The sequence below is a fragment of the Numenius arquata genome, chromosome 2 (genome assembly GCF_964106895.1).
Source record: "Numenius arquata chromosome 2, bNumArq3.hap1.1, whole genome shotgun sequence".
Taxonomy (NCBI): Eukaryota; Metazoa; Chordata; class Aves; order Charadriiformes; family Scolopacidae; genus Numenius; species Numenius arquata.
In genome coordinates, this window is record NC_133577.1 from 132,052,339 (window position 1) to 132,066,376 (window position 14,038).

At 55.3% G+C, this 14,038-nt stretch overlaps 1 protein-coding gene across 1 annotated transcript in view; it reads right to left on the minus strand.

Annotated features, from left to right (window-relative positions):
• DENND6B (DENN domain containing 6B) overlaps positions 1 to 13,166 on the minus strand; it is a 28,314-nt gene extending 15,148 nt beyond the window's left edge. The window contains exons 1-5 of the mRNA XM_074168125.1: positions 13,029 to 13,166; positions 5,829 to 5,867; positions 5,686 to 5,728; positions 4,640 to 4,752; positions 1,792 to 1,872 (exon numbers count right to left, since the gene is read on the minus strand). Of these exons, the coding sequence (XP_074024226.1) occupies positions 1,792 to 1,872; positions 4,640 to 4,752; positions 5,686 to 5,728; positions 5,829 to 5,867; positions 13,029 to 13,166 (414 nt within the window). The remainder of the gene's footprint in view (positions 1 to 1,791; positions 1,873 to 4,639; positions 4,753 to 5,685; positions 5,729 to 5,828; positions 5,868 to 13,028) is intronic.
• Between the last annotated feature and the right edge of the window lie 872 nt (positions 13,167 to 14,038).

Sequence of the window (14,038 nt, forward strand, 5' to 3'; positions counted from 1 at the left end):
GGTACATTTAGGAGTCAGAGACCTCCTCACACGATCATTTCTAGCACCGCGTATACTTACACTGCTTACTTTGCACTTAAAAACCAGCGCCAAGAACACAAAAGAGCTCAAAAGCAGCACTTCTACTGCTGGAATTCTGGCTGGTGGGATTTTTTACTGGTGGAATTCTAGATGCTGAACCCTCAGGCTTCGGGAGACCCGGGGTTTCCACGCAGGCAAGGGGTTTTTTTGTTAAATGAATAAGCTTCTACCAGGAGCCAGAGCAACTAAGAGGGATGAGACTGTGACCTCGCAAAAGATCAACTGGAGGAAAAATATAAACAAATTGCTGATAGGTTCAAAGCTACCAAAACGGCCATATCAGGCGGAGAAGTGCAAAGGAGCAGGCCACTGAAACTGAAATTAGGTAGATCAACAAAGTTAAGGAATTCTCGGGAAGAAAAAACAAAGTAATTTGAAATAATGCTAATATGTTTCCAGCAATGCCTTTTTTTGTTATTGTTTTGGTCTCTGTCTTTTTCCAACTCAGCCCCACTGGAGGGGTTTTCACTACTATGCTGATTATTACAGAATCCCAGAATCCCAGAGTGGTTGGCAGGGACCTCTGGAGAGCACCCAGTCCAACCCCCTGCCAGAGCAGGGTCACCCAGAGCAGGTCCCACAGGAACGGCTCCAGGGGGATTTGCACGTCTCCAGAGAAGAAGACATCCTCTTCCTCTAATCATTCATGAATACATTAATTAAGATCCAGTGAAAATTTCTGCAATAGTCATTTAAACACTTTCTTTCCAACCCAAAACACTGCCATTTGAAATAAAAAAGCCACCCAAGCGTGACAACACACTTCGCTGAGGAATTCAAGGTGCCCAGTTCTTTTGTAAGGCTGCCAAAGAGCCGGCACATGAGCCCACTACAAACATCTGCTCAGCAGCTCCCCGTGTTCTCCAGCTTCTCTGATCCTCCACCTTCTTGAGTGATCAACCCACTGGAAAAATTGGATCTTAGGATCAAAGCGAAATATTTTCCCTCTCTAGAAGTCTGAAGCCTTGGAAGAGGCTGCCCAGGGCAGTGGCGGAGCCACAAAAGCCGGGCAGACGTGGTGCTGAGGGACACGGGTCAGTGGTGGGTTTGGCAGTGCTGGGTTGATGGTTGGACTCCATGATCTGAAAGGTCCCTTCCAACCTGGACAGTTCTATGATTCTATGAAATTTCACTCCCTTTCAGGCAGTGACCATAACTATCTGAACAATACCAAGCACTTTGCATATTTACGCTGAAATAAACACGCCGTTTATATTATTTTTCCCAGTGCCTGTGTCAAAGGAATTTCTGGTGAGGGACAAGGCTGGGGAGGTACCAGCGGTGTCGCTGCTGCCAGGCAGAATCAATCAGCCCAGCAGGAAAGCCATTCCCAGAGGGCTGCTAGGAAGAAGAAAGATTAAAGCACTAATAAGCGTAGGGTTAAGCTATAACTAGCACAGACTGCAATAACGAAGTACATCCTCTCGCTGCCTGTGATGCTGGAGGTACAAACTGAAGCAAAGGCCGGAGAGCTTCAGGATCTCGTGATTCCGAGAGCAGGGCACTGCTGGTGTGATTAACGCCCCATGGCAACCGCACCCAGGTTTGTTTGGAATTACACTTTCCACATATTCCCCTTCTCCGCGACCTTTGCCGTTTCCTGCAGAAAGGCCGTGGGCGTCACGTAGGAAGGGGTGCTACTTTACAGCTACGGAGAGGGGCCTTTTTGCAGCTCCGGGGCAGCGAGAGCTATCTGGTTTCGGTACTCACCTTCTGAAAATAACCTCTCTTCATCGAGCTGTCCTTGACTTGCCTGAAGTACACGTAACCGAAGTAATGAGCTGACTCCCGCTGCAGAGAGACCCGCATCTCCGTTAGTGAGAAATTTCAAATTACTGCTGCCACCAAACCCCCCAGGCACTGACACAACGCCTGGCTCCCGCTAGAGAACAATTACAGCCCTCGCTCCTATTTACCAAAGTTATCCAGGCTCAGCTCTCTGGGAGGGTTCACCCCCTGGGAAGACAGAGAAGAGATACGAACAACTAAATTCACGGAAAACTACAGCCTCCGGGTAGCCCCTTTCACCAGCCCCTTTCTGCAGCGCCTTCAGGGCCATCGCCTACAGGGTGAGTTGAGGTTCCCATTAATACACCCACCTGAGCTCATCCCGCCACCCCCTGCTGCCACTGATGTGCTGCGGTTTTGTTGAGGAAGGAATATACCACCACACCTACTGCATCCCTCTTTGCCCAGGCGTTTAAGGCAGCACCAGTCCAACTTTGCCCAGAGTGAAGCCCAAAGCCGAGTGACGCTTCACAGCTTCCACGAAAACTAACAGATTTAATACAAATCCCCGGTGATGGCTTCAAATGATCTCTATCACTCCCTGCCTTCTAAGTTCCCACAGGCATCAAGAAGGAAGGACAGTTATCAGTGCCGAGACAAAGCCCATTCTTAATATCATTTTTTGAAGACCCACGGGTGGCTTAAGGCACCTTTCTCTTCCCAAATATTATTTTCCACAACTGAATCCAGTACTTGGGCAGGTTTACTTCCCTTCCTCCTTTAAAGCCAGGTGAATCTGTGTGAGTCTTCTACCGAGTGAAGCAGTGAAACTGTACGCAGGGTGAAAAATCTCTAGACCAGAATTTAGGAAAAGAAATCCTCCTACTCTCCCCCAGACCAGCAATCCATTTCTGGATCGCACATCACAAGAGCATCTCAGAAAAAGCTTGCAGAAGTGTTAAAAAGGCACATGCAGAGGAAGCATCGTCTCAAAGGAGAAAGCAGAAGAGGACAAGCTGATCTGATGGCCATCTGCTCAATTAAAAGAAGCAACAGAGCTCAGCACATCCCTTCTCTGCGCGAAACGGGCAGCTCGCTGGCGGAAAAACCGCCTAACAGACACTCCTGATATTAGTTACTCCAGCCCCCGCAGCCAGGCCAAGGGTGGATCTGCAGCACTCCCGTTATTCCGGCTGGTTTTATATATATAGATCCTGCAACAAATGGAAAGAGCTGCCAACAGAGGTAAATATCTAATTTACCACACAGAACCCCAGAATGCTGTGGGGTTGGCAGGGACCTCTGGAGAGCACCCAGTCCAACCCCTGCCAGAGCAGGCTCACCCAGAGCACGTCCCACAGGAACGGCTCCAGGGGGGTTGGAATGTCTCCACAGAAGGAGACTCCACCACCTCTCTGGGCAGCCTCTGCCAGGGCTCTGACACCCTCACAGCAAACAAGGTCCTCCTCATGGTCAGATGGAGCTTCCCCTCTTCCAGTTTGTGCCCGTTCCCTCTTGGCCTGTCCCTGGGCACCACTGGAAAAAGACTGGCCCCATCCTCCTGACACCCACCCTTGAAGTATTTAGAGGCGTTGATCAGATCCCCCCTCACTCTGCTCTTCTCCAGACTCAACAGACCCAAGTCCCTCAGCCTTTCCTCAGCAGAGAGATGTTCTAGTCCCCTCAGCATCTTGGTAGCCCTTTGCTCTGCCCTCTCCAGCAGTTCCCTCTCCTTCTGGAACTGGGGAGCCCAGAACTGGTCCCAGTGCTCCAGCTGTGGCCTCCCCAGGGCAGAGCAGAGGGGGAGGATGACCTCCCTCCACCTGCTGGCCACACTCTTCTTGATGCCTGTCTTGCCCCACAGGAAGGTGCAGAGGTGGCCAGGCGCTCTGCTGGGTGTCACTGCCTGTCTCTTCGCTGTCGCTAGATGTCCCGGTTTGAAGTAAAACCGAACCAATTTTCTGTTCTGTATTTTACGTCTTAGCTGGGCCTCTTCTAATTGTCTGAAATTAACGGCATATTGTGGAGAAAACTGCTCATTCTCAGAGTGATCAGCCCAATGTTTGTGCTCCGTGCCAAGGGATGGTGTGCAGGGAGGCCCTTGCTTATACTTATTGCTATAACAACCAAGGGCAGCCAATTTCATTATTTGCCCCCTTAGGGGGTCGGAAATGGAAAAAACGTAGAGGGGTCACATCGGTGGGGAGGAGTGGACAGGAGAGGTGACCCAAACCTGACCAACTGGGGTATTCCATCCCATCTGCCCCACGCTCAGTATAAAAGCTGAGGGATCAAAGGGTCAGCCCCCTTCCTGCGATGGCCGACGTCCAGAGAGGACTCTGTCTGTTCATCTGCCTTTGATCCCGATCTGTGTGTTCCTGACTCCAGAGCTGGAATCCAGTTCCCATCCGTCGCTGAGTCCAGTCTGGGACTTTCCCAGTGCCTGCCGGTGACGTGACTGTCACCCTGGGAGCTTGATACGGTTTTGTATATATTGTATCTATTTCATTAGTTTCTTCTTTATTTTTATTTTATTATTAATTCTTCATTAAAGTAGTTTAGTTCATTCTAAACTTCTGAATCTCCTTATCTCTTTCTCTCCTCTCTCCTCTTTTTTGGGGGGGGGAGGGGGAGGGAAGGGCCATCTGTCAGTCTGGTTTTGGTAAATTCGGCTGAAACCACGACATCTGACTATTCCCACGGCCAGAGAAAATGAGTATTTTATGCACAGAAAGCAAACCACAAGTATATTTGGTGATATTTGGCTGTTAAGCCAGTATCACTGCTGGTTGCTTGGCAGGTACAAGTAGCGCAGGGAAGTGCCACTGACCTGCAGCGTCAGGGGAGCTTCTCTGTTGTACTCGCCATCGTCCTCGTAATGAGCGGTCCTCTGGCCCCCGGACTGACGCAGGCGGAAGCTGAACTGAGTGTCCCCCAGGCCACCTGAGACAGAGAAGATCACAAAGGCTCAGCAAGAAGTTTCAGTAAAGAGAAAGCTGGGAATCGGTTAAATCTGAAATGCTGACATACACGGGGATGCCGATTTACAAGGAACTCTGGAACTGAAAACGTGGTGGGGAGTTACAGCACAAAGAAAGCCCCAAAAGCCGGTGGGAGACAGGAAGGACACGGGGCTGAACGCAAGAACCGGTATCACTGAGCTAAACCCTGCCAGGCCATGGCTGCGAAACTCAGAGCCATCGGCCAGTGCCATCCATCCTGAGCCACTCCTTCCCACGACACCAAAAAACCTACAAACAGCCTCAATCCGGGACCGCACAAACCCCGAGTGTTCACCAAGCCCTGAGAAACCAGTGAAAGCACAGCCTTAAAAACATTTAACACTGGACCGGGCAAAGCTGTAGAAAACTAACAGTCAGGAACCAACGCTAAAGAAAGAGGTGCTGGGATGAATTAACATTCTTATTTCTCATCGATTGATAAACACGAGCTTTGGGAACACTTCTGCTGCGAAAGCACCCTCTCCCCATCTATTTCTCTTCACTGAGCGCTTCACTCCCAGAACTGCTGACAGTCGGCAGCTGCAAACCTCAGGGAACCTACCCCTCGTGACTGCTTTTTTGTATTTTGTTGGCACGGGCGAGGCGTGAGCGTGCACAAGCTCGTTAAAGACCTCGTCCCGTCACCCACCAGATCGCCGATTCTATATCCGGAGAGGAATCAGAAGGACAAGAAGTCTCTTTGTTCAGACCTAAGGGCTGGGCGCTCCTCGGTGTCAGGGCTCTGGGAGACAGAGCCGTCGGTCTCTGCCGCATCAGCGCCGCTGACTCACCCTCTCCCGCAGGAGCCCGTTTCTTTCCCTACGGCCACGAACCGCCCCGCGGGCTGCAGGCAAGGCCGGCAGATGCCACCTACCTGAGTAGGAGTCCGGGAAGGACAAGTAGCAGATACTCGTTTTCTGCAAGAAACAAAAGCACGCGGTAAGAAAACCTCCATCGCCGCTGCTGGGTATCTTTAAAACCAGGGGGGGAAAAAAAGAAAAAAAAAATAGTTCTTACCTCTTTCTCCGTCAGTCTGAAGTCGTAAGGGTACACCAGCTGCAAAGGAGGCAAGAGCCGCTAAGTCAGTCACTGTTTCCCCACAGCTTCTCCACAGACCCATACGCTTTGCTTCACAAAGTAACTGCCTTATTTTTCCCAAAAAATAAATCCTAAAAGAAGGTCCCTCTCCCCGTTCAAAGTCTGACTGTCAGCAGCCCGCTGCACCGGAGCCGCCGCAGAATCCGTATTTATTCTAGCAGACCTGCAGACAGACGGAATGGTTTACATTTTACTTAGATTTTAACTTGAGAGTCGATATTTTGGTGAACAAACAGCCCCACCACCCCGCTGCCATCCTCTCTGTACGGATTCCTGATGTGCAAACCTCTGTTTTCTCTAACGCAGGCGGGAGAGGACCCTCCCGATGCTGCCTGAAATCCCGTTAACATATACCTACTCTCCAAGCTCCAAGCCTATTCAATTCTGCACCTAAATGCAAGTTTATAAATTGTCCGGAATAATGTCCTATATAGAAAAGTTTTGGACTTTGTGTATTTCTAATTGCTGTTTGGAGGAGGGCCACTTTTTATCCGGATTTTTTTAAAATCTTGCTAAAAAGTCCCTCACAACAAGGAGGGAGGAAGGCTGGCCTCGTGAACTGCTGAGGCATAAAACCAGATTTCCCAGCAATGAGATGAGAAGAGGGGCGGTAGGGACAGACTAAGAACTTTAAAATGGCTTTAAAATGAAGCTGTGCACCACGTGATGAGGTACGGAAGGAGTCATCGCCGGAGGATGGCACAGAGAGCGTTAACAGCCGGGGCTGGGAAACCACCTTTGCAGCATCATTCTGCAAAGATCCAGGCAGGGCAAGGTCCCTGTCCTCAAGGGCACAGGAAAGGGTGAGACGACGAGAGCCTGGACAAAGTTTTCCAGCTGTATGAAGAGATCAGAAAACACCATATTCTGTGTACACGGAACAAGACACGGCTGGTGTTAGGCACAGACTCGGGAATATATCCCAGCCTCCAGGCTGAAAAGCTTTATTTAAGAGCCCTGAGCTCAGCCAGAGATGCTGTTCTCGGTGACCAAAAGGCAGACCATGGGCAGCAGGAGGAGTCCGACAGGATTAGATACCAGAAAGAACTTCTTTGCTGTGAGGGTGGTGAGAGCCTGGCCCAGGTTGCCCAGAGAAGCTGTGGCTGCCCCATCCCTGGAGGGGTTCAAGGCCAGGCTGGAGGGGGCTTGGAGCAACCTGCTCTGGTGGGAGGTGTCCCTGCCCGGGGCAGGGGGGTGGAACACCATGATCTTTAAGGTCCCTTCCAACTCTAACCATTCTATGATTCCAGGATTCGGAGCTCTGGTTTAGCCTCCCCGCTCCGGTCTGTTGTTAGAAAGAGAAGCCAAGGTTTATTTTGTAGGGAAAGAGGTGGGGCTGGCACGGGCTGGGAGCCTCGTGCTGTGTCAGCATCCCGGTGACAGCCGAACTGTGCTACACCCCATCCATCACCCAGCCTCTCCGATAAGAGAGAGCTGTCAGGAATGATAAAGCTCCTGGTTTAAGACTCTGGCTTTGCTGCTGAACTCTGTAAACGCTGATAACCCCGTTTCTAAGCCCATAAAAGAGAACTCGGTGCGGGAATGGAGGGGCAGAACCACCAGCAAGACCCAGCGGCAGGACCCACCGCGGGAACCCTCCCACCAAGGAGTGGGAAACACCACGGCTACAGCGCTAACGAGCTTCGTGGGTCACCGGGCACAGGACAGAACCTGCTCACAAACCCGGAGAAGCAATCGACACAGCCTGCGCAGCACCGGGAAAGGCAGGAATTGCGGGTGGATTTACATCAGTGGACGAGAGTGAACCTACACGGTGTGACGTGGGGAAAAGGGGATGGTGCTCCTCCGCCTTGTGCAGCTCCCGGGCGGTGACTCCGCTCGGGGTCAGCCTGCGAGTCACCCCGTGCTCCCATCAGGAGCTCGGCTCTCCTTACAAGCCCATGAGCAGCCGGGGTGGCAGCGGGCCAGGGGGCTGGAAGCTCACCCAGGCGAGCTCGCCGCGCTCCGGCAGCTCCCCGCCGCTGCCTCGGCAAGGTCACCTCATCAGCTCCGGAGAGCCAGCCAAATTAACGAGCAGAAAATTAGGCTGATTCAGCCTCCGTTTGAAAGCTCCTCTGAAGGATGAGAAGCCACAAAAACACGGGAACAAAGTTATCACGGATAAGCTACGGTGAGGAGGCGGCACGGGGAGGCTTTCTGGAGAGCGCAGCACGAGGGGCTGCGTTTGAGCGGCGCCGCGGGAGCGGACACACTTCTCCGCTTGCGTGAGGCAACGGAATAAATTACCGCGGCTATGACTAATTTAATGATCCTACCGACATTCGTGTTGTTAATCCCCACGTAACGATGGAGAGAGCGGGAACGGAGACCTGGGCACCTGACGCTGATTCATGGAGAAGCTCGGGAATGTCCCGGCACGGTGCTCTCTGCAGCGCCTGCTCATCATCCAGCCCTCGGTTCCTGAGTCAAAACGGGTTTCTCATCCTCCTGCTGCCTTTTCTGGGCGTCTCTCTGCCAGTAAATCGGCCCAGGAGTGGACACTGACGGCTCCGAGCTGCTTTTGGGTCAAGGTCTAAGATATGCTAAAGCTTTTGTTTCACTTTGGAGACGTGTGCTCAGCACTTTGGGCGGAAAAAAAAAAAGAGGAAAAAAAAACCAAATCGGGCCCAAAAGCTCCTGTCTGAGCACAGAAACACTGATGGACCCAACAATTCAGACACCATGATTTTGAAAAATAGGCCTTATCTTCTGCACCCTTGCTTCCCCTTCAGTTTCACACTCCCACATGTGCTTCTGCGCTCGGGGCGGGGAGGGAATCACCCAATATTTACAAGATTAAAACCCTGATCTAAAGCAGTAAGAATCCGACCGGCTAGAACTTTTCAAAAGCAAAAGGACAGTAAACAAAAAGGACCCTTTTATTTGTAAAAGTCCCTGGATGTGTCAGAAGTAGCCCCAAAGGGTTCAAGTTATGTCATAACTCGTGGCGTAGCTCTCTCCCATCAACACTGATGGATTAACGGGTGCGGAGGCGACGCACGGCGCTGAAAGCGGATCCTTGCTGTCGGCACGGGCCGGGGTGCCCCGCGCTCCGCCGCTGTCACAGCAACACAGACAACAGCCCAAAAACCCGCTCCTGGTGGGGCTGAAGTCACCCAGCTTCACAAAGTGCCTGTGTTTGGGAAGGCTGGGGGGAGGGAGGAGCCGGCGCCGTGGTGAAAAGGGAGATTTCAGAGCCAGGGGGACCGGATTTCAGCGTTTCTATGGCAGCGGCAGCGGAGCAGTCGGAGTCGGATGGCAAAGGGCTGGCGGGGAGGGCTGGTCCTGCAGGAGAGATCGTCCCAGAAACGCGTCCTCTCTCCCGGGGATTTTTGCCGTCGGTAGTTGACTGTTTGAAGAAACGTAAACCGGTGGCTGAGTCAGAAACGGTAATTAGACCCAATTTCTGCATTAACCTCTGTTTTGCTTTGTACCACCTTTTCTGCCATACATTTAAATAGCAGCAGAGCTGGGACTCGCGGAATTTCAGGCTGATGGTGTATCCATGCTGTGAGACGACTCCACAGGACACAGGTCAAGCAACACTCAGAAACCCGAGCGGAGCCTGACCAAGCTCTTGGCTGCGAGGTTGTATCCGCAGAACCTGTCCCGTTCCAGGGGTAACTCTGTCTGTCTATTCGGCGTCGCTGACGGACAGACAACAGGCACCAAGCAGGCTTCAACGATGAGTAAATTTGGGCAGCGAGGGAAGGAAAGAGATGTTTTATCTGGAAAGAATCCCGTATTCAAGAAAAAGCGATCTCCAGCACAGGATGATGGTCTCAGCACAGAAACCCTGGCTGGGACAGGGCTGCTCCTGAAGCAGAACTGCCGGGGACTTCCTAAGGCTGGAGGGGGGACGTCTGCACCTTCACACGCCGATTTACAGAGACGATGCAAAACAACGGTGCAGCCTCCAGAACGGGGGGTTTCCCTTCCTTCTGACTCACTTTGCTGCGAGCGTGTGAGGCGGCGCGAGTCGCTCCAAGTGTGTGCAGCCTGGCGCTGTGCAATCCTCGGGTGTGCGAGCAGCCTCGGCGCATAAATCACTCTTCAGAGGGATGTAGGTACGTCCACAAAACCACAGAGAGCTCCGGCAAGATCTAATCTCGGGCAGCTACACCGATCTGGTAACGCCGATGGCAAGCTTCCCCTGCAGACTCAGCCAGGACCGAAGTCCCACAGGGCTGGGTGCCATAGATACCTTTTTTTTTTAACCCATAAACTTGCAATCGGGAGCCCGAATCAGAAAAACTCCCTCTTCTCGGCTGGAGAAACCAGCCTGCTTGGAGGGAAGCCGCAGGATCTGGACCCAATCTAAACCAACCAAGGCAACAGATGGAAATAGGGAATGCGCAGGAAGATAATGACACCGTTTGACTGCTGGCAATAGGGACATTGACCCTTTTTTAGACGACAGTAACAGCTTGAGCTATTTTATTTTCTCAAGCCCAACAAGAACAGAATGTGGGATCTTTATCAGGCAGCTTCTCCTCCACCTGGCTGCCTTTCAGGGGGTCTCACCCAGCAGAGCCCTGGTCCTTGCCCAGACCCTTCGCTCAGAGAATCCACAACCAAAGGACGAGTGACAGTTGTGCCATCCCCCACCCCAGCTGCTGAGCCGGTCCCGGTCCCCTCGGTCATTTATGCCACTTGAGAAACATTTTTCTCATCAATACTTACATAGGCAAAGGAAGAAAAGGGAGAACATGAAGAAAAATACCCTTCCGGGGATTAACAAACCATATTAACTGCACACCCCGATCCCAAAGTCCCCTCCTTGTAATGCCAGACAGGTAACAGAACCGGTAAGAAAGCACCTTTCTAGCTCCATATTAAAACACACCACTGAAGCATTAAATTGTAAATGCTAATTATTATCCCAGTATTCATATCCTTTCCAGGGTATTTCATGTCTGGTTTTGCAGGAATGAGGATAGAGCAGGTGAAACTTAGGTCTACAGCACATTGCTTTTTATTTCTTTTCAGGTTTCATGGAAAGAAACAGTCAAGTGTTTCAGAGAGCAGAGTGGCAATAAGCTATAACTCCATCTCTGCCGCTTTCCACTCCCTCCAGAGGCTTCAGCATGACTTTAAAAATGGAAAGTCTCAACCCTCTGAAAACCAGCCTTAACCTCCTTACACAAAGGCAAAGTCAGGAGAACTTCCCACTGTTACACAACAAATGCCGAGGAATTTGAGATAATGCCCGAGGGTCAGCATAATCCAGACATACGTGGTCCCTTCTGTGTCATTGGCTCAGAACACCGACCAGCTCTCGCCGTCAGTCCCGCCACAAGCCTCAGGTGCCCAACTCCTTTCAAATCCTCTCGGAAGCAACCACCACAGCCTTCCAGGGAATAGGGATAAACCATTCCAGCCCTTTCACTCCCCGTTCATCCTCTCTGGGCCCCCAGAGACCCCCACAGGCATGTCAGACCTCCTGGGAAGCCCCCGATGGAGCAGCCTCAGCCCCCCGCTCAAATGCACCTCATTATCTTCCCATCGCTCCCCCACTCCTTCCCTGTGACACCCTCCTCAGCCCCCCCTTAGCGCCTGCTGACCCCACACATCAGACCCTTATTTCTGAGCGAGAGTCACCCCTACCCCCTGCTCCCAATGGAGCCCCTCTGCTGTGGGGACAGGCTGAGAGAGTTGGGGGAGTTCAGCCTGGAGAAAAGAAGGCTCCGGGGAGACCTTGGAGCCCCTTCCAGTCCCTCAAGGGGGGGGGTCCAGGAAAGCTGGGGAGGGACTCTGGATGAGGGAGGGGAGCCACAGGAGGAGGGGGAAGGGTTTGACACTGAAAGAGGGGAGATGGAGCTGAGATGTGGGGAAGAAGTTCTTTGGTGTGAGGGTGGTGAGAGCCTGGCCCAGGTTGCCCAGAGAAGCTGTGGCTGCCCCATCCCTGGAGGGGTTCAAGGCCAGGTTGGAGGGGGCTTGGAGCAACCTGCTCTGGTGGGAGGTGTCCCTGCCCAGGGCAGGGGGTGGCACTGGGGGGGGTTTAATCTCCCTTCAACCCAAACCATTCAATGATTCTATACACACACCAGCATCCCGGTGTGCCCTGGCTCCTCTTGTCCCTGCACACCCAGGCGCTGCCCTGCCTGGCCCCTGAGCCCCCCTGCCCACTCCTGCCTTGCACACACACTGCACCCCCCGGCACACAACCTCATGCCAGGAGACAGCCCAGCTGCCCCCCACCTGCACCCCCCCACCTGAACCCAGCATCAATTCTGCCCTGTCTTCCCACACACAGGGTTCTTCTCCAGGACTGGAGAACCCTTATCCTGATCTCTCCCAACTGCCCATCCCACCCTGCCAGCTCCCAGTCTCCATTCACCCCAGTGCCCTGGCCCCATCACCCCTCACGCCCCGTCTCTGCTCTGTCCCCACCCTCCCCTGCTTGCTCACAGCCCCACACAGTGCTCCTTCCCCCTGCACCCTGGCCCCCTTCTCCCCATCACCCTGCCCATCCCCCTTGTCCCCATCACCCTGCCTTCCCCCCCCTTGTCCCCATCACCCTGCCTGTCCCCCTTCTTCCCATCACCCTGCCTTCCCCCCCCTTGTCCCCATCACCCTGCCTGTCCCCCTTCCTCCCATCACCCTGCCTTCCCCCTCCTTTTTCTCATCACCCTGCCTGTCTCCCCTTCCCCCCATCACCCTGCCTGTCCCCCCATCACCATGCCTGTCCCTTGTCACCATCACCTTGCCTGTCCCTTCCCCCCCATCATCCTGCTTGTCCCCCCATCACCCTGCCTGTCCCCCTTCCTCCCCATCACCCTGCCTGTCCCCCTTCTTCCCATCACCCTGCCTTCCCCCCCCTTGTCCCCATCACCCTGCCTGTCCCCCTTCTTCCCATCACCCTGCCTTCCCCCCCCTTGTCCCCATCACCCTGCCTGTCCCCCTTCCTCCCCATCACCCTGCCTGTCCCCCCGTTCCTCCCCCATCACCCTGCCTGTCCCCCCGTTCCTCCCCCATCACCCTGCCTGTCCCCTTTTTCCACCCCATCACCCTGCCTGTCCCCTTTTTCCACCCCACCACCCAGCCGGTCCCCTCTTCCCCGCAGCCCCCGGCCCTGCCCGGGCCCAGCCCCGCCACGCTCCCCGGCCCTGCCCGCACCTCCATGGCCTGGCCCAGCTCCAGGTCGAAGGTGACCACGCAGACACAGTCGAGCCAGGCGGAGAAGCGGGCCCAGGGCAGCGGGGAGGCGGCTGCGGGCCGGCGGGGCCGGGACTCGGCCCGGCACAGCGCGTCCATGGCAGCGCCCGCTCCGCCCGGCGCGGCCCGGCCCGGCCCCGCCGCCCCCCGGCCCCGCCCCGCCGCGCCGCGCCCCCCGGCGGCCCGGAGGTCCCGCGCCCGCCGCCCCCACCATCGAGACGGCTCCGGCGGCGCAGAGCGGCCCGGCGCCGGGTGTCATGGCGGCCGCGGCGCTGCTCGGGGGTAGACGGGCGGGCGGCCTGCAGGGCCCGGCGGCGGCCGGGACGCGGGGGGACGTGGCCGCCGTTAAGCCCGCCTCACCCTGCCCCGCTCCTGCGCCCCGCCGGGGGCTGCCGCTCCCCGGAGCTTCACCCCTCCGCTCCCGGCTCGCCCGGGCGGGGCCTCCCCGGCCCGCGCCGCCGGTGTCGCCGCTCAGGCCCAGTGTCTGCGGGTGGGCCCGGTGCCCGCTGCCCAGGCCCGGTGCTGCTGCCCAGGCCCGGTGCTGCTGCCCAGGCCCGGTGCCCACGGGTGGAGCCGGTGCTGCTGCCCGGCGTTGCTGCCCAGGCCCGCCCAGGCCCGGCGCCCACAGGTGGGCCCAGTGGCGCTGCCCAGGCCCGGTGCCCGTGGGTGGGCCCGGTGCTGCTGCCCACTGCCCAGGCCTGGAGCCTGCTGCCCAGACCCGGTGTTGCCGCCCAGGCCCGGTGCCCACCACCCAGGCTTAGTGCCGCTGGCCCAGGCCCGGTGTCACTGCCCAGTCTCAGTGCTGTTGTCTGGGTCCGGTGCCTGCTGCCCAGGCCCAGTATTGCTGCCCAGGCCCGGTGCCAGCTGCCCAGGCCCAGTATTGCTGCCCAGGCCCGGTGCCTGCTGCCCAGGCCCAGTATTGCTGCCCAGGCCCAGTATTGCTGCCCAGGCCCGGTGCCCGCTGCCCAGGC